The 27,990-nt window shown below is 43.8% G+C and overlaps 1 protein-coding gene across 3 annotated transcripts in view; it reads left to right on the top strand.

The window, feature by feature from the left end:
- Positions 1-4,393, top strand: part of COL5A1 (collagen type V alpha 1 chain) — a 233,198-nt gene extending 228,805 nt beyond the window's left edge. For all 3 annotated transcript variants that reach the window (XM_067541842.1, XM_067541841.1, XM_067541840.1), the window contains one exon: positions 1,319-4,393. In XM_067541842.1, coding sequence (XP_067397943.1) covers positions 1,319-1,465 — 147 coding nt within the window. In that variant the 3' untranslated portion in view covers positions 1,466-4,393. The remainder of the gene's footprint in view (positions 1-1,318) is intronic.
- Positions 4,394-27,990: the final 23,597 nt, after the last annotated feature.

Below are 27,990 nucleotides of genomic sequence, written 5' to 3'. Positions count from 1 at the left end.
TCTGAAAATCAGGTCCCTTTAATGTTTCTCTAGTTGGACCTCTCCAAAATTTGAGGCATCCAGAATCACTAGTCACTTCTGAAAATCTTAGCCTCTGAATCAATGTTCACTCCTTTGTTTTTCACCTGCCCCCACATTATGTCATCCATATCCCAGTATCCTCCTACATTAGCCATTCCTTTTCATTTCCTATTTTTAACCTCTACACCAGCGGTTCCCACACATTTTCCCTGCATGACCCCATTTTCAGATGTGTTGTTTCCCCCTACCCCAGACAGCATGGAAGTTGAAGTTCAAAAAGGATGTCCTCCCCGCAGCGTGACCTCACACGCACTGTATATACACGGCCACGCCACAAGAAGGATGCCATTTTGCGTACCAAATGGAATTCTCTGGACTGCATAATCTCACACACATACGGTGCATGCGAGGTCGTGCTGAATGGAGGATACCATTTTGTAGAGCAAAATAGCATCCTCCATGCAACGTGACCTCGTGTGTATAGTGCGTGTGAGGTCAGGATTGCCATGACCCCATCTGCTGATGAAGCGACCCCATTTGGGGTCACAACCCACCATTTGAGAACTGCTGCTCTTCACTCTTCCAGTGCTGGATGAAGTAACCTTCACAGGTCCTTCTGGCTTGGTGGCAAAGAGATCACAACTAGAGCTGGTCAAAACTCAGAACTCCCAGTTCATGTGAAATTTTGTCCTTTTGAAATTTATTTTCATTCCAATTTGGAACAAAACCCAAATATTTTTTAAATTTCCCATGAACCAACATTTTGTGGGGGTGACGTGTTTTTCAAAAACATTTCATTTTGAAGTTTCAGAATTACATTTTTACGTGGCTTTTTTCCATTTCATGTCAGTAGTACAATGTGTACGACGATAATATGCATGATTGGTGCTGATGTCATCATATGGCATAAGAGATAAATATTGTATTTGTTGGTGGGTTTACAGGTTGATAGGTTGGTACAAATGTACACTTAAATATCATGTCTGGTAAATATCCGTTTCCATTGGCGGCACAAGCTTACACAGCAGAGAAACTGTATTCATGTATTCAGACACTGGGCCCAGTTCGTCCCCGCTGCAAACGGATACAGTTGCATTTACTCAGTGAAATTCCATCGGTTTATTTCTGGGTTGAATTTGCTCCAATCATTTCCATTTTCCTGCTAAGCCTATAAACAGCCACTCCGTATGGCTTGTGATTACCATGAGACTCATTCATACACTTCGGTTTACTTAGTATTAATGACACTATTAGCTCATCTTTTTTTCCCTTTCCCTCTCCCCTTCCCTCTTATTAGACAAAGAAAGGCTATCAAAAGACTGTCCTGGAGGTGAACACACCCAAAGTAGAGCAAGTACCTATCGTTGACATCATGTTCAATGACTTCGGAGAAGCGTCACAGAAATTTGGATTCGAGGTGGGACCAGCTTGCTTCATGGGCTAAGAGCCACCGGAAAACTAGTCTCCAAATGAGCAACCTCGTAACCTCATTGTGCCATTAAAAAAAAAAAAAAAAAAAAAAAGTTGTCACATGCACGTTCTGAAACTGGACAGTGATGGGTTAATTCTGGGGGAGGGGGTTGTTTCTTGTTTTGCCTGAGTTCAACTGTGCCTCTGCGCCCACACCTACCGAATCCAAATCAAAGAGAGCGAGAGCCATTCCCGCGCCAGGCTTGGAATCACATGACCTAAACACATCCCATGCGGCAAAGCAACCCTGCACACCAGCCAAGGGGCACAGTCCATTTCTCTGCATGCTCCTTTTCACAGCCGCCAATGGACTCAACTTCCTCCACTCGAATGTACAGAAATTCAAACAGATTCAAAGACTTTCTTGCCATGAAACTACAGCAAGGGCTTGTTTATGGATATTTTTTTAAAAGGAAAAAAAAAAAAAGATGAAAAACTTGAAACTATGTTTTCAACCTGACCTTGAAACGTGAGATTTCTGAGCCTCATCCAATCCCCAATGAAGTCAAGGAGAATCTTTTTGTTGATTTCACTGAGCTTTGGATGGAGCCCATGAAGCAGACTGGAATGATCATTTCCAGGATGTTTCATTTCTCCATTTAATTATTTTCACAAAAATTAAACAACCCAGATCAGTGAATTTGATAGTGTAAAGTCACTCTCTGCATCTCCTTCCCAAGTATTAAAGGTGCTTATATTTTTGTATGTTTGTAAGTAAATATTTGTATTGTATAATATTTTTAAATGTTAAATGTTGCTGGCTTCAAAACATGCATGTGACTCTGTCTGCAGTAAAAGAACAACCTTTCCCACCAGCACCTCACACAAATAAGAAACCTAGAAAGGTTTAATAAACCCAGTTCAGCCACCTTCCGTTGTTTGTGTCCAAACCACCAATCTCGCCAACACTTAAAGTCTATTCTTAAGTGTGTCAGTAATCAACGGAACTACTCGTGATTAAAGTGAAGCATGTTCATAAGTGTTTGCAGGATCAGGGCCCAAATTAGCAGTGATCAGTCCACACACACACACACAAAATGAATATCAAGATCATTTCAAAAGCCACACAACTCGGATGGAAAAGTTTTGATGCAAAACTGAATATATATTTTGTGCCACTTTCTAACAGCACGATTTGTAAAACCCTGATTTGGAAAAGAAGAGTCTCAATTGGTTCTTTGCCTCTTTGTACACAAACCTTAATTTTGTTTTCCTTGTTGTTTTAATTCCATTCCAAATGGCAGATTGCACATGGCAGGGAAATCCGCTTTTTTTTCCCCCTCTTAAAATAAAATTTTTTAAAAAGGTGCTTTTAATTTTTACATTTCTCTTTGTGGTGCTATCTATTTTACTAACTTTAATACAACACTGGTGATCTCCTGCCATTGACCAATCTCCCAGCATTCTTTGCTTTAGCCACTTTCAACACAGACTGCAAACTTTTGCTATGGTCTTTGATATAAATGCATGCTTCCCTCATATTCGTTATGTAGAAAAGCTGCTTCTTTTCTTTAATTGTATTATCCTAGCTTATATGGCCCATGTAGAAAGTATTAAATGTGCTTACTTGGTTTGGTTTTTTTTAAGAATATCCATACACTTTATATGGTGGTAATTATGCCAGATTGTACTCAGTCGCTGAATTTTTGTGGTGCTAATTTATGTATTTGTTCAATGTACTGAAGTGAAGATAAAACTGCCCAGTTGTCTTTCTTGTTTGCTGCCTCGGCTGTAATCGCCTTCCAAACAGCTCAGAGAGCAAAACAGAGAGAGGAGAATGTGCAATTTCTTTTGTCTCCTCCCATAGCTGCCAGGAAGGCTTTTCACGTAGCATAAAGCAATATGGATTGCAACCTGCAGACGTATTGGTTTTCCCCAACCGTTTTCTTGTTTGGATCTCTGCTGGAAAATTTGGCCAGGAGTATCGCAGTGTGCTTCAACCAAAGGGGTGTATCATGGTAAGGAAATGACATCACATTTACTGTGAATAGAAACCTATATATGATGTCCTTTCCCGCACCCCACTTCCCTTCCAAGCAAAGGAAAGCAAAATTTGATCAAAGGGAGATGAGCCAAGCATGCTGAGACCCTCAGTCGTTCGCAGTGCTAGGGTAATAAACAAGAAGCTGTGACGTTGCAAGGGGTTGCGGTGCTTTTCATTCCGCGAAAGCGAGTGTAAACATATCCTTGTTTTTTTCCAGTTAGGAATAAAAGGTGCTACCCAAGGAAATCACATAGAAAAACAGCAAGGCAGTGCAATCATGTATATATACATTATATATCAGCATTCAGATTCCAGTTGAACAAGTGGGAATCTCAAAATTGTTGCACATTCATCTCTGCAATAGAAAAGCCATATAGAGCGATACACACACACACACACACACACACACACACACACACAATGTGATTATGTCTAGGTCATGTGATTCTGTTATGAATTCTCATCAAGGGATCTTTTTTATTTTATTTCATTTCTTTGCTTTTTCTTAAATTCCTCTGTTGAATACTACAAAGTGTTGTAACTGTACTGAAGTTCCAAACTGTTCCAATTTCCCCCAGACCACTTAGCTATGGTATATTGCAATAAAATTACTTCTTGTATTTGCAGACCTTCTTTTTGTGTAATTTTATTTCCCCTCCCCTTTAATAATATATATATGACTTGAACAAATGTTGATAAGAAAAATAAAACCTATGGAAAAAAAAAGTTTTTAGTACATAAGGCCCTTTTAAAAAAATATACTGTCAAATGACACATTGTACATTTCTTCAAAGTCCAATAAACATGTCATAAAATTTAAGTGTAATGCCCATAAGAGGTCTTTTTAAATATTTTAAACCTGTGTAATAAAGGAATAAATGTAATAGATTTTTTTTTCAATAAATCAAGTTTACTGTTTCCACCTAAACCAACGTGATGTGAATGTCTTCTTGAAGCCCAGCCTGATTTCCCCACAAACTCTTCTGAAGTGTGAAGAGTTCATCAGAGGAGTGGAAAAGTGGTCAAAATAATATATGCTGAAAAATAAAAACAAGCTCATCAGAGAGATCGTTTGGAATTCCAGATGTGGAATTTTTTTTTTTTCTGAGAAACTGAATTTGACCCACAATATGAAAAGACACCTGGGGCCTTTCAGATGGTAGGACTTCGCTAATGTGCTAATATGGCTGTTACTCTTTATTAATGATAGCAGTGGTTCTCAACCAGGGCTACGTGTACCCATGGGGGGTACGCAGAGGTCTTCTAGGGGGTACATCATCAACTCATCTAGATATTTGCCTCGTTTTACCACAGGGTACATTAAAAGCACCATCAAAGTCAGTACAAACTAAAATTTCATACAGACAATGACTCATTTATGCTGCTCTACTATACACTGAAATGGCAGTACAATACTTATATTTCAGTTGAGTTATTTTATAATTACATGGTACAAATGAGAATGTCAGCCCTTTTTCAGTGATGGTGGCGTTTATTTTTATGTCTGATTTTATACGCAAGTAGTTTTTAAGTGAGGTGAAACTTGGGGTACACAAGACAAATCAGACTCCTGAAAGGGGTACAGGAGTCGGCAAAGGTTGTGAGTCACTGAAAGACAGTGTACCAGATGCTTTGCAAAGGATGAAGGCTGACAAGTGCTGCATCTGTTTAATATCTGATACAGGGACTGATGTACAAACGGATTTAGGCACCTAAAGATGCGGAGAGGTGCCTGGTGGGATTTTCAAAACTGCCTACGTGCCTAACTCCTGTGGCCATAAGATTGGCCTGTAGCCATTATCACGGGTCTACATGCAAGTCTTGCAGGAGGATGGGCTCAGAGATCTGGCACTGTAGAGCTTTTCTGTCTCTAACTCACATTGGTTGAAATAAAAAAAACCTCGCAATGCTAGAACTGCCACGTTTCTCACGTTGGCGTTGCTAAGCATAAAAGCCAGGTCTCAGAGGTTCCCCAGCACGGGGCAACTGACTTGGGCTTGCGGGACTCAAACCACAGGGTTAAAATAGCTGTGTAGATGTTTCCACTTGGAGCTTGGGCTCTGAAACTGGCGAGGAGGGTGGGTCTCAGCGCCCAGGCTCCAGCCCGGCAGGACCATCTGTACCACTATTTTTAGCCCCACGGTGTGATTCCTGCAAGGCAGAGTCCGTGGACTCTGAGACTCGCTGCGGGACCTTTTTTTTTTTTTTTTTTTGCAGTGTAGACATAGCCAATGGGGGTTGTGCCTCCAAGTCACTTAGGTGCTGCTGAAAACCCCACCCAGAAGAGGTTATTCCTTTCTCTAGGCACAGTGCGGATTGTGATTATCATCAGGCGAGCCATCTGTGCCGCTCAAACTTGGTCCTGTGACGTGCCGCTGCCCTCAGCGTTCATGAGCACTGGGAGGTGAGCACACTCAGCACTTCACAGGAGCACTCAAGCCTTTGCCAGACCGAGCTCCTGTTCGAATCTCACTGGAAAGGGTGTGGGCTTCTACAAGGAAATGTGTGTACTGCAGCTGACGCTTCCTTAATGGCTCCAGGCTGCTGCAGCTGGCCATTAAACACTCTGCCCATTAGTCATTACTGCTTAAATAATAAGACAGGCTTTTGAGGACTGGGCTTCAGGAAATCACGGTTGAATTCCCAGCTCTTTTGGGCACGTCATTGTGTGTCAATTCCCCATGAGAAAAATGTGCATAATAAGACCTTCTTTCTCTAGCCCTTAGTGGTACTAGCTCTTTAAACCCTAGGCTCTCGGAGACAGAAACTGCCCTAGCTTAATGGGGCCCTCATCTCGGTTGGGACTTATAAACTCTACTGGAATCAATTAACAGTGGTACTAAGCTGACGGCTCATTCAGCAGCCAAACACATTTTTACTAGGTTGTCACTTGTTCTACAGCCAAATGGCAGAGCAATAATGGCGCCCAAAGAGTATTAAACGTGCTTCCAAACGGCCATTTTAATTAATGGTCTCATCAAGACATCAGTTCAGAAGAGGAGGTGAATGGCAGATTTCTCCAGTTTATTGGAAGCTTCCCAGCGTGCCGCAACCAAATGCAGTTATTCGGCAGACTGCAGTTGGGCCCTTTGAGCGCCAAGAGGGTTGGGTTGGGTTTCTTTGCTTTGCTTTTCGTGTTTAGCTCCAAGGATGTGTAAAAGGATTACTCCAGGTACAAAACCAGTCTTAATGGACTATACGTAGTCTCTGTCATGGAAACAACAGCTACTGCTGCTCAGATTTGGACTCCTGTGTTTCGAAAATGCTTCTTGGCAAAGACCATTTGGCGAGCGTTGCTGTCTCTCAAGACAAGTGGAAAGATGCCGTCTCCTTAGAAACGTGCCCTTGGTTGCGATGCACCCCCTTTTTGACTCAATGTGCTTATATATGTCTGTATCAGCTAGCTACCATAGCAGCCAAACCCACCTCACACCAAACCGTAGTCCTCTGAGCTACGACCAGCTCTGGGTGGGCCTCAGATAAAAGGGACGCTTGGTTAAAGTATTCAGCCGGTCCGATGCGAATTCTAGGGGCGTGGCTGCACAGTCACTAAGTTCATGGCAGGCGGGTGTAAAGCCGTCGTGTAGTAACGGGCCATGGACACGCCTACATCAACTGAAAGGTCTGAAGTGGGTTTTGATCTGCTTTCGTTTCAAAGCAGAGTAGATCACAGCATACTTTCGGAGCACAGCAGCAGGGACTGCAGGCAGTTAGTGCATGGCAGGTTCGTGCACTGTAGCTTAACACACCAGCTTGCCACGTGCTAACGGACGAGGGCCACACGCCTTAAATGTGTCCAAGTGAACGTCTTGGGACAGGTACGGAAATCTTGCAAACGTGTATTCCTAAGGGATTACGGGCCAGGCCTCCTCTGAATGGAATGAGAAAGAGCAGAGGTACCAAGAGTAAGAAAAAAATGTTTGCAAACATTCAGTTAACTTATTTTCAGCCTTAAAGCAAAAGCTTAACTCCGGTTTTAGGTGCTGCTTCAAGATGGTTCTTACTTCATCCACACTGGTTTGCTGATCTCTATCTACCAGCAGTAGAACTTTGCTAGCTACCGCGAACACTTTTGCAAATACCTCGAGATCAAACAGGTGGACTCAGTGGGCAGGGCCTTTGATCTACAGGTTAGGAAAAACAACGAGAGTTCTGTAGCACTTTAAAGACTAACACATTTAATTTCAGTAGGCATAAGCTTTCATGAGCCTCAGCTCACTTCTTCAGATGCATTTTTCTACCAACTGCATCTGAAGAAGTGAGCTGAGGCTCACAAAAGCTTATGCTTACTGAAATTAAATGTGTTAGCCTTTAAAGTGCTACAGAACTCCCGTTGTTTTTGCTGTATACAGACTAACACGGCGACCCCTCTGGAACTCTTCTACAGGTTAGGAAAAAGTCTCCCGGATTCTGTTAAGAGCTAAGAAAGAATATGAGTGTGTCAGGGAGCTGACGAGTATAGAAGAGATGGAATAGTTCTAACTACTTTTCTTGCTACACAAAATCCAGAATTTGGGGCTATCGTGATAAAAAAAAGGTACTTTTAGAAGAGTAAAATTGTAGTTCTGTTAAATGGAATACTTAGGATTATTGGTGGCAGGGATCTGTAATAAGAAATGATTGCAACAATAAATTCTGTCTTTTGTGTCCAAATTTAAGGAAAAGGGGAAAGGGGCTTGAAAAATCAGCGTTGGCAATTTCCTCTCCATCCTCCATGAGGAAGAGCAAAAGAATAAGTGCCACCCAGAAGCGTCACTGGCACGCTATGTATGATCTGTGGGGTTATTCTTCTCCCCCAGCTACAGTCCCCTTCGGATTTGCACGATCTAGAAGCAAGACTGGGCTCTAATTTTAGCTGGTATCACTGTAATTTTCAGTGCGAATGGATCAATGCTCAGTTTCATGCAGCCAGATGTTCCCGGTGCACCAGCCTGAAGGAAGAGTAGATGAAGAAAGCTCCCATCACTTTCCTCTCAAGCCCATGTAACCGCCTAACTCCAAGGCGCCAGGACAGCAGACTCACAGCTCTGCACCTGGTTAGAGGTTTTCCATGAGCACAGCCACGTGTCGCTTTCCCCTCCTCCTGTCCTGCACCGCACTTGTTTGCGAGTCACAAAGAGGTGCTTTAAAAGGGCTAATGGCAGCTGGGCTTTCGCCAGGAAGAATGAAATGGAGACCTCAAGGGAAGTTTAGTAGCTGCATTTCTACGCTGGCACTTGGAATACAAAGGCAGAGATGATACTTTACTACGTGGGTATTCCAGGGAGGATGTGCACATGGACTGGCTCCGAAAAACTTGCAGGCATTTAATCAGTTTGGAAGGCAGAAAAGGGCAGAATTTGCTCAGATGGGGGAAAAAATATGAGGGTAGGTAGCAACGCTTTCCCTGTAGCTGTGAAAAGTAAGAGGCATGATATCTCTGCCCCTTTACAATAGCGCTTAGAGAGGCCAGCCAAAAACCAGGGCCGCATTGTGCTAGACTCTGTACAAACACATAGAGAGAGACAGAGCTCCCCAGCTAATAGGGAAGGGGAAATTGAGGCACAGGATGGCAACATGATTTGCCCACGGTCACATCACAAGACTGTGTGATAGAGTCAGTGAATAAAGCCTCACTTTCCTGGCCCCTGTTTTACCCAAAATGCTCTCCCTCCTGCTTATCTGACGGCTTCCACTCCAAACAAAAAGGAGCCAGTGAGGGATTCGACACCCCTCTGATCTGCACCACATATGCTCTGTGGCAGGGGCGTCACAGGGCGCACAGGTCTGTTGGGGTTCAGCAGAGGGAGTCCCAGTGCTGTTACATACCCTCTTTCCTATACCCAGTGGTGCTACTAAGGAGAGACCTACCTGAAGCAGCCCATGGGAGATGAGTTAAATCCCAGCAGGGGTTTTCAGTGGCAGGGCAGGGAATCACGCCCAGCTGGGAATTAATCAGGTGCAGCTGAGCCTCGTTAGCCTCCAAATGCCCTTTAAAAAAGGCAGGGGAAAGACCAGCACATCTCTTTAGAAGGCAGGACAATGAGTGCTAGGGACAAAGCGCTCCTCTGAGTCTATTATTGTCTATTCATAGATAACTCTGGGCTTTCTAGTAGCGCAGTATCTAAGCCATCTGACAGGGAGGTGGCCAGAGACTGTCATGGGCTTTCGTGCGTTCAGATTTTACAAGGGCCCTCTAGAAAGGAAGCAGAAACACTCGCGGGAGTGACCTTAGCTTGCTAAGCAGAGCTCTCTGACAGAGTTTCTCTCCAGCTGCTCTGCCCCTGATTCTGCCCACAGTGCTGAGGGGGATTTGCTGAGGCAGGGGCAGAGACACCTCATGTGTCTAGCTGACGGGGGCAGGAAGGTTCAACAGAAAAATGAAACAAGCTGGGCTGGAAGTTGCCTAGGGCACAAAGGTCATCCCTGCGAACGGGCAATGCCAAAGGTTCGAAATGCACGGCTCGGGTGCCAAAGAACTGAGCGGTTTTTAGTTGGCTTGTTTTTTAAATGGCAGAGTCTTTGCATTGGTCTCCTCCTTCCTGGGCTTTCAGGGGTGACCTCTTCCAGGTTTTCTTTGCAACCCCAACGACTCCAAACTTAATTCTTGTCCTGAGCTCTCTGCTCTGATTCCCCCCTGAAGCCACTTTGAAACCCATTTCTAAATCCGCTCGGCTGCAGCTGTGGAGGCTCTGAACCGTATATCGTGCCAGGTGCCATCACCCCTGACTGAGAGCAGGAGCCCCTGTGGTCAGCAGCAGCTCTGTTTCCGGTGCAGGGCCAGGGCCATCAATAACACAGCTGTGGTCCACCACTGCGGGGGGGGGGGGGGGAGCAAAGAGGCAATGTTGGCTTAGTGAATTTTAACAGCATAAATAAAGGTGGAGTGTGTGCAGGGAATTTAAAAAACCGGAGGTGGGGGGGGGTCTAAACCAGATCAAGCTGAATCAAGCCTTCTGCAGGCATGCAACATAATTAGCCGTGCTGAAACAGAGCCAAGACAGCACAGTTAACAAAGCTGCTATTGCAAATAATCCACTTGCAGAGGAAGAACCACAGTGCTCTATCCTCCCCCCCCCCCCCCCCCGACACACAGCCACTGCTCTGCTGTATCAAACACACACCCTCAGTGAGGGGGAGTGTGAAATCCAGTCAGGGAACAGAGCTAAACAAGGCACAGCCAAGACTCTCCCTGTCAAAGCTGCTGCTTTTTAGAAACAGATCGGGCCACACGCTAATCTGACGGAGGCTGGTGTAAATCAGGAGCGTTCCAGTGAAGCCAGCAATGCGAGCGCCGAATCAAGCACAGGGGGTCTAGTGCCAGCAGGGACTGCATTTATTTTTATCTTTCTAATGCTCAATTGTTGGAGAGAGAGAGAGGAGGGAAATGATTTTCTTTTCCTTTTAAAAAAAGAAAAAGCTCTTTCCAGCCTACAAATGAGCCTTGTCTCTCTTTTCTTATCTTGCCACAAGCTATTTTAACACTAGTGTAGCCCAAACTACGTACTCCCTATTCCACCCAAGCTAAGAAGCCTTTGAAAGAAACCTCGTATAGTGTTTGAATTAACCAAGTTGTTGTTTGTATTACGGTAGCACCTAGGAAACTCATTCAGCGTTCATTGTGCTAGGTTCTGTACAAATAACAAGAACCCCAGAAAGCTTACGAGGTGGCCAGGCGGCCAAAGCAGTCAAAAGGTGGTGGTGTTTTTGCAATAAACCCTGGAGCTGGCCCTGGCTTGATGATATTTATCCCTAGGACTGGAGAGTCAATTCTCAGCCCCATTTTCCTAGGGTCTGGATTAGTCTCCAGATACATCCAATGTTCAGGCTTTGAACTATGCTTTCCCCCATATATTATGCAACAGGGCCAGTGACGTGGCTCCAACCACTCTAATACGAGCAGTGTGGTTTCTCAAGGGCTCCAACTGACGGAACTTTCCTCAGCACAAATGGGTCACAGCCAAAGCTTAGAGCTCAGGGAAATGTTTTGGAGGTCAGTATTCTGGCACCCGAGAACCTGAGTATGAAACGGACCAGAAACAAGAGTGAAACGGCCTAGTCTAGTTTCATTTTTCAAGCTGAATTATGATTAAAAAAAAGCTTCAGTTGAAAGCTTTTTGGTGAAGGGACCAGGCCTTCTGGTATTTTCCATGCACCCCAATGGTGCTGTCAAAAGAGAGAGATCTACGGCAATATCACAATAGCAATGTAAATGAAAAGAAACAATAATTGGTGAAAAGTAAATTAGACTTTTAAAATTCTTTGTTTTCATTAGCTTAAGGTACTTTTCATAACACAAGTAAGGAAGGTTGTGGTTAAAACACTGGACTGGGATCCAGGAGATGTGGGTTCGAAGTTTGTCTCTGACACTGATTATCTGTGAGACCTTGGGAAAATCACTTAATCTCTCTGTGCCTTCGTTTCCCATCAGTAAAATGAGGATTATATTTCCTTTCCTCAGAAGGGTAATGGGGTCATAGAGGAATGCAGGTAGACAGCTTTTTAAAAAGATATATTTTTAAAAAGATATATTAGCAGAGCCTGTGTTTGTTAACCTAGGACTTGAGTGTTTCCACTCATTTGTAACTCCCGGTTAGGAACTGCCGAATCCTGGGACCCAACTTGGGGCTCCAGCATCTACACGACATTATGTGGGCCCAAGTCCAACCACCCATATCTCAGGCTGCCTAGTGTCCCCCCAGCTGTAGCTGCTCTAGCCCTTTGTTCATGGGGCAGTGTGGGAAAACTTGACTGTCCACAGGACAAAGGAATTCAACCTGTGGGATTGTGGGATACTTTTGGCAGACTTGCAAAGCTAGAGTCTAGGGGGTTGTGTCTACACTACAAAGCAATAGGGCTTGAACTTTGAGTTCCAGCTTGACTCAGGCTTGGATCCTCCACCCCATGGGGTCCTAGGACCCTGGGTCTGAGCCATGGATTAGTGAGATTTGTGTTTAGATAGGAGGGTGTTAGGTTTGAACCTGAGTTCGAATCCTGGGCTTACATTTGCAGTGTAGACACACCCCCAAGGTCCTTTCATGCTTTGATCTTGGCAAGGACTTCTGCATGGATGAAGCAGGCAACGGGAAAGTGCCAGGTCAGGACTCTTGGGAGTGCTGTGCAATAACAACCCAACACATGTTTGTAAGACACACACACACACACACACAAATTGTAGAAAAGATGATTGGGTCAGGACTGCACGAAGTGAAGGGTTCCGTCTGTCCCAATGCCTGCATTGCACCACAAGTGCAGCAGTGCTGTGTGTGTCACAGAGCTAGGAGTTGACTTTCTTTTCCCAAATACAGCTCCCTATTTATATTGCTGCACTGGACAAGTGCAGTACTTCACCTGCATGCAGGTAGGCCCCTGTAATAACTGGTATGTAGGCGGTTAAAATGTCAGCTGTGCCATGGCCATATGGTGAAGCATGCCAGGAGAAATGAAGTCACAGCTCCAGTACATACCGCTGACAGTGCAACATGTGGGAAATGTGGTGATTGCGTTTTCTTGTCTCTCTGCAAAACGAGACAGTTTCAGCTGAAATGAACCCAGTGCTATTATTAACTCACTAACTCATTCTCCTCCTCCCAGCTCTTTAAATACGTTTGATATTTGCTAAAAAAGAAGTTGTGTCTATGGTTAACTTGGACGGAGAGTCAGGATTTTTGAGTTTTATTCCTGATTTGCTGGTTGAATTTACACAAGTAGTTACTAAATCTGTTTATAAAATCGATGTCTGTAATAATCACAGGAAGGGGCTGGGCTTAGAGCTGAGTTAAATTTTTCAGCTGAAATATTTTTGAGAGTAGGCAACACTGAAACATCTTGTGAATTTGTGTTGATTTCACTGACTTGTTTCTTTTTAAAAAAACCCTGAAAAACCATGTTTTGTTTTAATTTTTTTGATTTGAAACAAATTTTTGTTTCAAAATGTCCTTGAATTTTATTTTCAAAAATTCAAAAACATTTTTAAATGGTCAAAATGAAGCATTTTACTTTTCTCAGAATGAAACACTTTGTTCGACCCCAAATGCATGTTTGTTTGTTTTTTTAAATCAATTTTTTGACGCTGAAAATTTTCATTTTTGGGCCAATCCAAAACAATTTATTTCAACCTTTTTAAATGGTCAACGAATGGGATAATCCATTAGGCCTCATGTTCCAGCTGAGATTCTTTAATGTTCGTAAAGCACTTTGAGGTGTTCAGTTGAAAAGTGGTGTAAAAATGACAAGTAATATTGATAGGGCGGAACTAGAGGGGACGAGAAAACTACTTTAATACCTACAGAATATGTTTAGTATTTTGTCTCCTGTGGCTTTCATGAGTGTTTTTATTCCCCTAGCCGAAAGGAGAAGAATGAGGGAAAGGGAAGCTAGTTTTTTTTCAATATCAGATGACTGTACCCCACACCGTGTTCAATACTGTGATTCTATTTTTACTGAAGTTCTAATCATATCCACTGATCTTGCCAAAAACCCTCCAAGATCCTTTCTATGAATTGCTGACGGAGAGAGTGAGGAAGATTGCTACTGACCAATCACCACCACCTGTAAACGAAGCTATAGCCTTATTAGTGATGGAAAATACAGCATAACCAAAACCTGCCCCGTGTTTTTGAACACCTCACAGAATGGCACTGCCCTCTAAAAAGTCATAATTTTGTCCTTTCTGCTAATGTGACGCTCCACCACCCATGCTCACATACAATTTCCTGGTTTTAAAAAAAACACATTGATCTAAAACAGGTCAAGAAAAATTCATCTCGAGTTTTCATGTGTATATAAAGCTCATTACATTTTGTCAGCTATTTACCTTCTTGGAAGAAGTGCCACAGTTAATATTTGTACAGCAAAACTAATTAAGAACAGCGTAACTAGTTTTTCATTTTTGGTAACACCTCTTATTCTGAAAGATCGCAAAACTCTTCTGTTACAGGTGTTCTCTACAGTTGTATGTGTCTAAATAGTTAAGATGCCAGTAAATGGCACACAAGAACATGTAGGATCAGTAAAACTTTTGCATTGCAGATAGCTCCCTCTCGCTGCCCCTTACTGCTTCTCGAATGTAAGCGTGTATCAATGAAGTAATTAAAATTTAACCAGCTATAGAGTGGAGGACGGCCATCAGATGGCTAACCAATAATGCCACCACTGCGATGATAGGAAGGGGAGATTATGGCCCAATTTCCATTCCTACTTAGAGCTTGACAGGAGCTGATTTTCCATGTCCCAGGAAATGTTAGGGATTTTGAATTGGAGTGAAAAATTGGCACAAAAAGTTAAACCTTCCCCCAAAATGAAATTCCGAAAAAAGAAAAACAAATGTCTGGGGTCAATCAGAACATTCAGCCCTGGTGCACTCTGTCGCTTCAGTGGACTCCCACCTGGGATGAGTTTCGCCCAGTAACTCCAGTGTTAGCCGGGATAACTGCAAGCCTCTCAGATCCTGTGGTGCCGAATGAGGTCGAAATGCCTCGATACTTCCATTTCCAATATGTAGCTATCCAAGTCCTGCCACTTCTTCCTCTACCACTTGTCTAAGATCTAGCCTTTTTATTCTATCCCTTACCATTAAAACTCACGTTCTAGGCTTTCACCCTTTCCCATTATCCTCCCTTCGAGCCTCCCAAACACTCACTTCACCCCCTTCCAGACCAACAAAATGCTGCCTCTAAAATCGTCTTCCTTGCCTGTCACTGGAACCACGTCACCTTCCAGTTCCTCCACCAGCCCTCGCTCTGTCATTGCAGCCAACACACTTCTTCTTCCGCCTTGCCGGCTCGGCACGACTCGACCCTTCTACCCTTCTGTACCTTTCTTTCCTTTCCGGAGAGCAGGGCTATGTTATGCAAACAATTTTTCCCATCCCTAATGCCACGCAGATTCTGCTCCCAGCTCCCTACAAGTTCATGGGAGTTGTTTGCACGTTGCTAAAAGCTGAAACGGCTGCTCGGTTCTATGCAGGCTGGGGTGTTTCCTGTTCTCATGGACGCCCATGACTTCGCTGGTGATGCTCAGGGGTAACTGAGAGCTGAATTTGGGCCACTATTTGGCAAAGTCTGTTACAGCTATGCCCTGCGGGCTGCTCCATTTATTTCCCTTTTTCTCCCTTCTCTGCCACACTGCATTCTTCGGAGGCAGCAAGTGGGAAGCAATGTATTATCATATAATTATCCATAAATCCTCACCAGGGCCTTTTTTTTTTTTTTTTTTTTTTTATTTTTAATTTCTGAGACAAAAATGAATCTCCCACTCAGCTTGTCATAACCAATTTGAAATCATTAGGACCGGGCTGATGTTCTCAACATCTGTCCGTAGCTTTTTAACTGATGCCACTTTCTTGCCGTTATGCAATGGTACATGAAATCTCTGAGCTTTTACAAGGCATCTGATTTAATCCGAGGTTTTAATTCAACTGGGAGGTTCTACTGACATTACGAACTAGGAAAGAGCAGCTTGAGTACTTGATGAATGGCAGTAAAAACTCCAGGCTTGAATAATAGCCTTAGTGTTGAATCCTTAATGTCCAGTGACAGGATTTGGAATAAGTTTCTACCTGCATTTTGTGCCTTTTCTACCTCTGCCTGCTTTCCAGCTGTCTCTCTCAGAACAGCAAAGTGGGATGTGGTAGCTAGAAGCCACCTGGTGTATTACTGCAGTGCTACCTGCTGAATACCAAGTCTCAGTCCACCAACACGACCCCAGTAAAGTTCTCATAAATCACCATTTGCTTTTGCATCTTAAAGCCTTCTGTGTAATGTGCTTTCCATCTGCCGCCTCCACCTGCCTCATTGCACTTTCTACAACCTTTGAGATCAATGAGAGTATTTCTATGGACATCAGTGAGCTCGGCATCAGATCCTCTTTGCGAGGGATCCCAGCAGGGGGTGCATATGTGCTTCTGTTACACGAATCCTTTAGAAAGGAGCTGGGGGACATATAGTATGGGGGGAGTATTTACACCGGGGGTGCTGCACATCCAGCCGCCGGTTGGATGGAACGTTACAGTGCCCTAAATGGGGTGTTTGAAGTGGTTCCTTGACTGACAACTTGGCAGTGACATTCCCAACGCCTGCTCTGCCTACAAAGAATCGTGCTTTTTGCAAGCCGTTTTCTGAGATCATCACAGTCGCTGGGCCTTTTTTCCGGTTAGACCTAGAAGGCGGGCGCCTCAGGTGAAGAGCTGCCATGTGCCCTGCCAATACCTGAAGCAAAAACTGGTAACTTCCTAGTCTCTGGCAAGTGTGGCAGCTTTTACTCACTGTCGTGTTGCTTCTGTATTTTCATGTCTTGACAAATCCCCCCTGCAGACGGAAGTGATCTGATATTCCACATCATAGATTCAGTATAGGCCGTGGAAACACAAGCTTCCTTAGCCTGTCCCGCTAATGCTCTTCTGGAGGGACTGAAATAGTCTTCTTGGACTCTTCTAACCTTCGCTTCAACGCTGGGACTTCCAACCAAAGATGTCCATAGTGGTGGTTTTTGTAATGTGGACGGTCCTCTGTGAGATTCTAGCCTGTGGTTCACGTGGAGTTTGGCTTCAATGTGGACTTTCTCTCTGCTTCCTGTTCCATGAAATGTCCACATGTCCCTAAACTGAAAGATATTTTTGCGGCTGATTTCTATGCAAAAGAAAACATGTTAACGGGCTGTAATTTAATTTGTGGTGTCTTTAGCTTTCTTTGTTTCTTTCTTCTCTTCCTCCCACTGGTTGGAGGTTGTTCAGTCGCTGGGCAATATGACAGCAAGGGTTTTTCCCCAGAGGAGCAATCTCTACAGTTCTGTGTGTGGCTGGTATGTTTCTACTTCTCAGAAAACAAAACTTGACAGCTTATGCTTGTTTTAAATGGGGTTTCTCAAATGGCCAAGAGCAAAAAACACTCTGAAGAAAACAATGCAAATAAAACTCTAATGAAAGGGGTATTTCTCTCCACCAGATAAGAAGACAACATACTGTTTTTTAGCAGATGCATAAGTAAGGGAGCGCTGAAGCGCTGAAATTACATCTTGTAAAACAGGCTGTCATGCTCAAAGACACCCTGGAATGGTTGCTTTCGATACAGCTGAATGCGGAGAGCAAACGTGCCAAATTTGGGCCCTGTGCTGGGATTTATGCTTCACTCTGACTAATTATTAATATGTTAATTTGAAAAAGAGACGTTCCTTTCTGCAGAGAAGGCTTTCTGCTCTGTGGCTGGTGTGTGACAGAGGCTTCTTTGCCTTCTCCTTGCTTTGGTGACTTTTATTTTCCCTCCATCTTTTCAATGCAGCAACTGGTTTGCAAAGCTGAGGGGAGCAAATGAAGTTGGAAGGGTGAGGGGGTTATTTCCTAGCGCCATCCCTAGGCAGAAGCTAGCAGGTAGCCACACTAGCCCAGTGGTTGGGACGCTGCCCTAGGAATTAGGTTCAAGTCCCTGTTCAGATACTGTGGTAATGAGGACCGTATAAAACCTTCAAATTGATTTTGTTGTGAATCAGCACCCCTAGACCCATGCCTTTTCCTGTCCTCTTACCTTCTGTTGTGTCCTTACTATCCACACAACACTAAAAACAGAGGGAAACTTTGGCACAGATGAAAGGGTAATTATCCCATTCCTGTACACTACGCCTATCATGTCCTTCAGATTCACCATGAACCAAGGCTGTTTTGTGAGGTTTCCCAGACCTGTGCATGGAAACACCACCTGGATTAGCTCCTCCATGATATTTCAGCCCTTCTGCTTAATCTTTAGGCAGCTGTTTGGACTCGACTTTACTGGAACTGCTTTCTATGGCCTCCCATCATTTCTGCTGCCTGTTCTGCTTTGTGTGTTGGCCCTGGCTGCTGGCTGAATCCCCCCGACCTGGCAGTGCATCACTTGCCCTCTTTAATCTCCATCAGAATTAACCCAGAGAGCGAACACTTCCACATGCTTGTCCCCACTACTGGGGCTGGCAGGGCAACTCCTGCATGAGCTAGCACAGAGGGAGGGCAGAGGAGAGCATACAGTCGAGACAGCAGCAAGTTACCCCATCAGAGCAGAGCTGGAGCGTGACCTTGCATCTCCACCCACCCGGGCTCCTGGGAAAAGTGGCTTCTGGTTGCCTCGAATGCATTTTCCAGAGGCTGTGGTAGACTCTGAATGTGGAGCCACTTCTGAGAGGGGAGCTCGTGGAAAAGGGGCGCTTGGGGAGCACGGTGAGGCCTCATCTGGAGTGGTGTGTCCAGTTTTGGGCCCCCCATTACAAAAAGGATGTGGACAAACTGGAAAGAGTCCAGCGGAGGGCAACAAAAATGATTAGGGGGCTGGAGCACAAGACTTATGAGGAGCGGCTGAGGGAACTAGGCTTGTTTAGTCTGCAAAAGAGAAGAATGAGGGGGGATTTGATAGCAGCCTTTAACTACCTGAAGGAGGGTTCCAGGGAGGATGGAGCTAGGCTGTTCTCAGCGGTGGCAGATGGCAGAACAAGGAGCAATGGTCTCAAGTTGCAGAGGGGGAAGTCTAGCCTGGATATTAGGAAAACGTTTTTCACTAGGCAGGTGGTGAAACACTGGGATGGGTTACCTAGGGAGGTGGTGGAATCTCCATCCCTAGAGATTTTCAAGGCCTGGCTTGACAAAGCCCTGCCTGGGATGATTTAGTTGGGGTTGGTCCTGCTTTGAACAGGGGGTTGGACTAGATGACCTCCTGAGGTCCCTTCCAATCCTCATCTTCTATGATTCTATGATTTTAAAGGATGCAAGTTCTATCCCATCTATGGCTGTAAAATTCGAGTTGCTGTAGGGTGACTCTGCTCCTGCTACTGATCCTGGAAGGGAAAATTCCCCTTAGCTTGCACCTGCCAACTTCCCCAGATCCCAGCTGAGCTACTGAGGACTAGGGTTCCTGGGGAGAATTTAGGCCTCTGTGACTAACAGGCAGGAGACGACAGGGAAGTATTTTTGGCAGGAGATATGCAACAGACTGCAGGGGGGAAATCTCAGTGAATGAAATCACCTTTGATACACCTATTTGGCTGGATTAAAAAATTTTAGGCTGAGGTGTGAAGCATCCCTCATACTGAGACCCTTTATAATTTTCCAAAGATGATGATGTCTGGCTAGGTGGATGTGTCAGCTGGCAGAAGATTGATAGTTGCTGTTTGCAGGATAATAGTTTGTATCACTGAAAATTGGAATTTATATCTGTCTAGACAATCCCTGTTGTGTCAGCTCTGTGCTTCTAGACCAGAAGGCGTTTCTACAAGACACCTCACTGCTCCACAGAGTTGCATCCCTTTAAATTCTTTATTTGTCTTTCACTGAGAAAATGCAGAGCACGGACTGCTGTCAGAAAAGGCACCTGCAAAAGTGTTACGGGGAAAACAAATGTGATAAGCCCGTTGGGTTGCAGTGGATGGCACTTCATTGGAACTCCTCATTATCAGAAGACCCCAAGAGGCTGCCAATGGTGCTGTGTTATTGGGCAGTCCCATGTAGTTGGGTCGAGCCATTGTCCTGGATGGATAGAGGCTGAGCTTGCTGGCTGTTTTGCCTGTGCTGGCCAAGAAAGCTGAGCATATGTCATCTCGGAATGAAGAGCCAGGATGGCACAGAAGTGGTCTGGCTCATATGCTTTCTGCAGGTATCACAGCTATGGATGGACTGCAAACTGCTTGCTAGAAGAGCAAAAAGATGTACAGCATCTAAGCACTGCAAAACCCCTCGAAGGCATCCCCATTAAGCTGACTTGTCCCTATTGGGCACCAGTCATTAGGGCCGTGGTGTGCAACCTGCGGCCCATCATGCTTCTGAGTGTGGCCCACGAGACATTTTGGTAAAAGTAGCTCACACACATGAAAGAATCATACAAGAAGCGCACTGATTGGACAATTTTGTCGAATTTTTGGCAATTAAGTATTTCTGTAATTTTATTTTACGTTATTATAATATTAAGTAATTTTGTAATTAATATTAATTACATAATCTGATCATTTTGATTGATTTAACTGAATTCCTTAACTTAATTGAGGTTGATGACAATTCTATTACTATATGAACGAAGAATCATTTTCTATAACTCGTTACGAAACATTCGGCCTGTATTCAATGTTTTTAAGCTTATTCGTGGGGTCATGGTTAGTGCATGTGCCTGATTTCGATCTTGCGGCCCACTGAGATAAAGGAGGGCCACTCATGTGGCCCACTCACTAGTCTAGGTTGCCTATCACTGCATTAGGGTGATGTCAAATAAGGCAGGTCCTGGATCTTCTGTTTCCTGGGAGCGTCTAATACGTCAAAAAAAAATCTGCTCTCAACTGGAACAAAACCCCCAAAATTTCTAAATTTCCTGATAAATGAAATTCTGGGGAAAAAAATAGTTTGAGGTCATTTGAAATATTTTGTTTTGATAAAACTCAAAACATTTTGTTCCTATTTTGACCTTTTAAATCTTTTCAATGTTTTTATTGAAAAACCATGTGTTTTGTTTCAAAAAAGTCATTTCAAAATGAACAGTCAAAACATTCCACTCCAAAACTTTCAGCCGACAACATTTTGACATTATTGAATTGCTTTTTCTAAACATAATTTTGACAAAATCAACACTTTTTTTATTTTTTACATATACATTGCAAATGGCAATTTTCATTGAAAAAAAACCAAAACCAAACATTTCAACTAACAATTTCTGACCAGCTCCACTATGATATATCCTTGGGCTTAAGTTGGTCCCTGGTAGAAGAGCTGATTGGAAAATAGGGGGGGACATATCTGGAAATTTCATTTCTTTTTCCCTTTCAATTTCATTATTTTAAAAATTATTCTCACCAGCCTTAGTGAGTTTCCTGAGCTACGTGTAGAAAATCAAACATTTCCATGAATAAAGGCAGATTGGGCGATCTCAATTTATAACAAACTTTAGGCTCTTCTTCTCAAACACAATCCCAACACCCCCAGGCAGCTGCCATGTGCCATGCATGGTGGCTGAGTCAGTCACACAGCTCTGTCCATCCGCCGTGTCGGAGACTACCTGGGAAATGTGCTAATTCAGTGACTTGAGATCAGGGTGTATATCACCTTCTAATGCAACGATCGTGCCTGGAATAGATTCTTGCACATCCCTTGGATTATCCATATGTGATCCTTGCAGTTGGGTTACACGGTGATAGCATTAATAGTCCATCAGCTGTGCCCACTTTTGTGGCTTCACTTCAGCTCAGTCTCATTGTCCAGACACTGCGATCTGTGACTCAATCTACCCTGTGGGTAAGCCTTCGAACATGAGGTGGAATGGAGAAACCAAACCACAAGGGACAAGAAATATTAAGGATGGAGTGGGGAAACTGGATTAGAGCCAAGAGACCTGCACAAGATCCAGACCATGTTTTGCCAATATTTGCACTGACTTTTCCTTCAGTTTCCTTTGAGATGATTTTGACACTCTTTAGCCTTCCCCCCCCTGCAATTTTTTTTTTACATCACAAGGAGAAAATTAAAAAATTAGATGCCCCAAATTTTTTTGTCTGAAATTTAGCATTTTTGAAAGATGCCGAGATTTAGCCTTGAAAACTGATTGTGTATAGATAGTATCATCTTGATGGAAAATAGACCTATGTTTATGCACAAAATAGCAGGCTTTTTGAGGATATTTGCTTACTTTTTGTCTTTTTTTTTTTAATGGCCCGTTCTTGCAGTTTGCAATAAATAAATGAAATAAAAAATGCAAAAGACTCAGCTGCTGAGGGTTTCCAGTTGTGCTGTGAATATTTTATGTGGTCTTAACTGATGAGCCTCTGGTTAATAGTAACAGGGCCTTATATGAGAGCACAGCATGGGCTGAATGGAAGAAACACCAGGACGGAGACGTGGCTGGTTAAAAAAATCCAGGCGAGAGGGCAAAGAGGGTGGGTGAAATAAGCTTATTAAAGAGGAATTGACCGTAAAATTAATAGGCTGGGTGCAGTGTCAGCCAAAAGGCATCAAGGAGCAGCTGCCACAGCAGACTAGCGTAAAGGGGGACAGGATAGGGGTGGACATCGGGCATGAAATTCACTCCAGCAAATGCAACAAGGGCAGTTTTGTATCTGTTCTACCGACCCGCTGTCCGTTTCTGAAGGGACGAACAGAGGAGGCCTGGCACCAGCACCATTAGATCTTGCTTGATCCGTGCAGCTGCCCTTAGACTGCTGAGTGCACAGGCATCTATTAGAAAGGGCTACGTGGAGGGAAACAGCTCCCCAGCCGTGACAGGTTTCCGTTCCGTGCTCCCAGACGCAAAAGCATGATGGGGGCGAAGTCTTCATGTCAATCAAATAAAAGAGGACTTGGCAAACAAACGGAGCTATGGGAGCAGACTGGAAGCTAGACATGGGGAAAGCTGGCTCCAGGAATCCCCTGGGATATATATACATAGATGTAAAGCTTGAGTTTCACCTAGCCTCCCCGAGTTGCATGAAATGGTAGCTGTATGTATTGTTCAAACCATCGCCTGAACCCAAGGTCTCCCCAGTCTAGAAACCTGGAGCTAAAATCCTCAGTTGCTGTAAATGAACGTCAGCAGAGCTGTGACCATTTACGCCTGGCTGCCTGGCCTTGATTACACTGTCCCTGCTTACCCATCATTTCTATTGCAGGAGCACCCAGAGGTCCCACCCAGGAAGGAGGCGCCATTGTGCCAGGTGCTGTACTGACATAGAGGGGGAGATGGTCTCCCACCAAAGAGCTTACAACTGCAATAGACGAGACAGAGGAAGGAAGGATTAGTTACACCTGAGGAGCTGGGGCACAAGGAGATTTGGAGAGGTCACACAGGGCAGCCGTGGCAGAGCCAGGAATTGAACTCTGATTTTCCTCCATCCAAGGCCAATGCCTTATCTGTGAGATCATCCATCCACTTGATTCTTACAAAGTCCTCTTAAAAACTACCACTGGGTGGGTCACAAAAGGTGTGAAGCTGGAGCTTTGGCTCACACGTGTATATTTGCAGTCTTATGTAACCAAACCTTATCCACACAACCCGTGTTCCCTGGGCCTGCGCAACTGAATGGGGGGACCTTGTGAAGAGAGATTTCATGTGTGGTTTCTGCTACGTTCTACTTCCAAATGAGGTGGATGTGTCAGTAGTACAGCCTGGCTGATGGGACTTTGTAACTGCAGCTCCTGCGTGAAAGCAGGATGGGCAAAGGTGAATGAAAATGAAAAATAGGAATATGGGTACTTAGGATTTGCCAGACTGGATCAGACCCATGGTCTATCTAGCTCACTGTCTTGTCTCCCACAGTGGCCAGTACCAGCTATTGCAAAGAAGGTTGCGGGAAACCAAAAGAAGGTGGCTGTGCAATAACCTGCCCTCAGGGAAAGTTTCTTCCTGACCCTCATTAGTTAGAGATTGGTTTGTGTCCTGAAGCATGAGGGTTCTGATCCCTTCTAAAACTTACTCCATTTTTAAAAATAATTTCAACTGTAATAATTTTAACCAAAAAGATGAATGTGTTTTTAAAAAATACAACCTAATTCACTGATCCCTGACAGAAAACTTTTAAAACATGTTGCTGATGTTGGATTTACATTGATTCTGGTGGGGGAAAAATCAAGTTGCTGCTGGCTGTTAATGGAAATAAGTGTGGGCTACAAGCCCCAACTCTAAAGCTTCTTAGACAATGGGGAAGAGTGGTTTGGACTTCATCTGTTTCTCCAGATTAATTTCTATCGAAAGTATTTCTCTGCCCCCCATCACAATAGCATCTGAGCACCTCACAGTCTCGCTGGGAGGTAGGGTAGTGCCCTTATCCCCTTGTTATACATGAAGGTACAGGGAAGGCAACATGGTTTCAGCAAGGTCACACACAAAGTCTGCGGAAGAGCAGGGATTTGAGTCCATGTTCTGTAGGTCCTACTCTAGTGCCCTCACCACTGGACCATCCTTTCTGTGCCCTGTCCCTAAAGACCTGGATGCAATCACTCCCAATTCCTTGGACTGTTTAGGTGCAGGAATCAGAAAAAATGGACCCATTTCCAGGTTTTCTGTCAAACTGGGTGATCAGGGAGGTCTTGCTGAAATGGAAATAAAAAAGCTGCCAGACTTGAAACATTAATTAAGCTACACGACAGGGAGAGAGAGAGAGAGAGAGAGAGAGGAGGGAACAGGGACGCTTCTATTAATAAATTATCTGCTCCGAGAGGAAGTGCTTGTGAGTTCAGTGTGCATATATCATTTTAGTCGTGAATGAAAGAAATTGAATCAAACTACACAGGAAGTTTGTACATCACACTGGATTTAATTTTCATACTTGCAATGGGCAAAGATTAACCTTGCTGAAGGGCACAGCTGTGCAGACACAATGTGTAAAATTAATCTGTGCTATGAGTTCCTACAGGAAAAAGCATTGAGCAGAATTAAATTGTGTGTGTGTGTGTGTGTGTGTGTTCTTCTTTCCTGGTCTGCATTTTGGTTGCTTCTTCTACAGACCTCTGTCTGCTCAGTGAAGTGGAACTACTATAGCATGCTGCATACTGAGCTGTAAAGTACCTTTTGTAGAATGCGTCTGCTAATCAGTCTGTTATCAGTGGAGCATATTAGGGTAAAAGCCAATGTATATGAACTTGTCATTCCTAATGCAGTGGCTTCCTGGAAGCTATTCTCTTAGACTTCTCTGATGGCAACGGATATACGGTGTAAATGTCATGCACAAAAGTTGGTGTTCATAATTTGTACGTGCAGTTATTGTGATGGCAGGTGTAGTGGGAGTAAAAGCACTTGCAAAAATGCAATTAGCCATCTAAGCGATCATTTGCAAATGTATCTACTGTGAGTGCTTGCATACGTGCAGTAATTTCCTTGCACATTTGTTCAAGTGCAGTTATGAAAATTACAGCCTATATTTCTATATGTAGCTAATGTGTAAGCTAAATAGATGGACTAATATATATAGGGCCCAATCTCAACTCCAAGTATAACCTTAGCTTGAGATACAGTGTATTATTCAGCCACTAAATTGTCTCTGCTGTCTTGAGAACCAGACAATGCCTGGCAAACAAAGGAGACAAAACTGATACTCAAGCTGTGTGGAAAGCCTGTTTGTTTCTGTCTGTGGATGTAGCTGTTTTTTTTTAAATAAACCTCACTTGTTTAATATGGAGAGTGATTCCATACATCATAGCTCCATCACACCATTTTTATGCCTATGTAACTGCAATGAAATCAGTGGTGTTACACCAGTGTAAAATTAATGTAGCTAAGGGGAGAAGCAGGCTTTCTTTGTAATGGGATGAATATTAGTGCTTGTGAGCGGTAGAGATTCACCTGAGCTCCATGGACAAGCTTCTTTTCCCTGCCACTGTGCTAATGCTCCTCCGACATGACTTGCAACATCTCGGCTACTCCAGAGAGGGGTTTCTTCCAAACGAAAACTACCCTCCTTGCCAAATTTTGTAGCAGTTCACTAAAGATGAAGGTCACAGTTCTGATCTCACTTACACTGGGGTAAATCAGGAAAAAAATCACAGCTACCAGCTACACTGGTATGAAAGGAAAAAACAATCACAATCAAGCCCAAACTCATGTTAAGTGTAACACAAACTGAAACATGACTGCAAGTCACTAAAGGTGAAGGGTCAAAATGCAAAGCTGCACTGCATCCCAGCATCATTTCTGACCCCCAGTGACCTTGGGCAAGTCACTTAACCTCTGTGCCTCGGTTTCTCCAACAGTAAAACAGGGATAATAAATATACAGTACCTCCCTCAAGGGTGCACTAGCTAATTTCCTCAAGGGTGAGATTAACTAATTTGCGAGGGGTTATTGACAGAAGTCCTGTGTTTGTACAGCAACGCAGGAGAGAGCCTCTAAATATGCTTCATTGTGTGCTCCTTTTGTCAGCTGTGTGTCTATTAAGTTAAACCAGTTGCATTTCTTGAGCCCTGCCTCTTTCATTTACCGTCCTCTGCTATTGTCCATGATGGTGGCTCCAGGAGATAAAGCCTAAGAAAGTCCTAACAGCATAATCAACCTTTCTATCTGTTTTTATCTGGCTCAGTATGACCATTCTCTGACCATCTATCTTGGTCCAAAGCCCAGGGAAGCCAGTAGAAAGACTCCCACTGACTTCAGCCGTAAATAGGTCCAGAAGGCATCATTCTGCAATGTAGCCGGTTCCAGAAATCTCATATTGTCACTGCATTCTCTGTGATATGCCAGAACGAAACATGCTGGAGCACCTGGAACAAACTGGTATGTTCAGAAGGGACTTCCACGGAGCTGGAAAAATATGTCAAATATACAGCCTGATCCTCCATATACTTACCCAGATGAGTAACTGTACCCATATGAATAGTGTCATTGATTGGAATGGAACTACTCTTGTGGTACATGTACTCACACACACAAGTGTTAGTAGGACTGGGCTTATATTTAGGCTCTGAATTCTACCCACAGCCAGCGACCACAAGGCTAAGAGGCCCGAGTTCTAATCCCAGCTCAGTTCTTGCTGTTCTGTGTAGCTTTGGGAACGTCACTTCCTCTTTCTGCTTCATCCTTGTCTTCAAAACAGGGATAATACAACCTACCTACTGCCCAGGGGCACTGTGTGGATTAATTAGTGTCTGTGCAGTGCTTTGAATATGCAAAGCGCTGGGCACGTTATTATCTATGAGAGGGACGTGCAAGACCTATCTCAGTGCTTCATACTATATCCATTTTCCCAGGTCACATTTAATGTATAATCATTGGCAAAACCACTACAGATGGATGCTTACCCCACCAGATGCTCTGAGACCTAATTAAGCTAATGTTTGTAAAGTGTTTGAGGGACCTCAGATGAAAGGTGCAAGGTATTAGTAACTCTTAGTATTAATGTGGTGTACGCTAAGGCACTTGGCCTCAGATATTTATTATAAATTAATTGGAAATTAATAAAAATTCTCTTTTGTCATAATGATGATTAATTCACTTTTCATCCATGGATCACAAAGTGCTTCAAAAAGACTGCCTTATATACCCCCCATCACCATAACATCTCACAATTTTTAATGTGTTCACCCTTACAGAGATGGAAAATTGGGGCCCAGAGAGGTGCAATGTCTTGCCCAAGCTCAGACAGGAATTCTGAAGCAGATCAAGACATTGAACTCAGATCTCTCAAGTCCCAGACTAACATCCTAACCATTGGACCATCCTGTTACCTCCATTGTACATATGGGGAAACTGAGGCACAAGGCATGGACGTGACTTGCTGAAGGTGTCACAACAGGTCATTGGCAAAGCCCGGATCAGTATACCCAGGTCTCCTGACTCCAGTGCAGTGCCTGCTACTCCAAACCTTACTGATCAGAGAAAAGGCAGCCCTTGGTATTAGAAATGGTTGCAAGAAGCATCAACAGGATTTCAGGGAGGTTTTTAGTTCACGTTGTTTTTGGAAGTAGGTGGCTTCAGGGCTTTGATGTGAGTCCTAGTGATCAGGTCCAGTTTATGCCTTACTCTACGTATGGTATGTTCAGTTGTGTATCATTTCCCTTTTCTCCTGGGCAAGCAGAAACAACTAGGTAATAATTTGTTCACAACCTGAATCCTTCT

Source organism: Emydura macquarii, unplaced genomic scaffold (genome assembly GCF_026122565.2).
Source record: "Emydura macquarii macquarii isolate MOO-44397 ecotype Brisbane River unplaced genomic scaffold, CSIRO-AGI_Emac_v2 contig_691, whole genome shotgun sequence".
Lineage (NCBI taxonomy): Eukaryota > Metazoa > Chordata > Testudines > Chelidae > Emydura > Emydura macquarii.
This window is presented reverse-complemented; position numbering and strand designations above follow the sequence as displayed.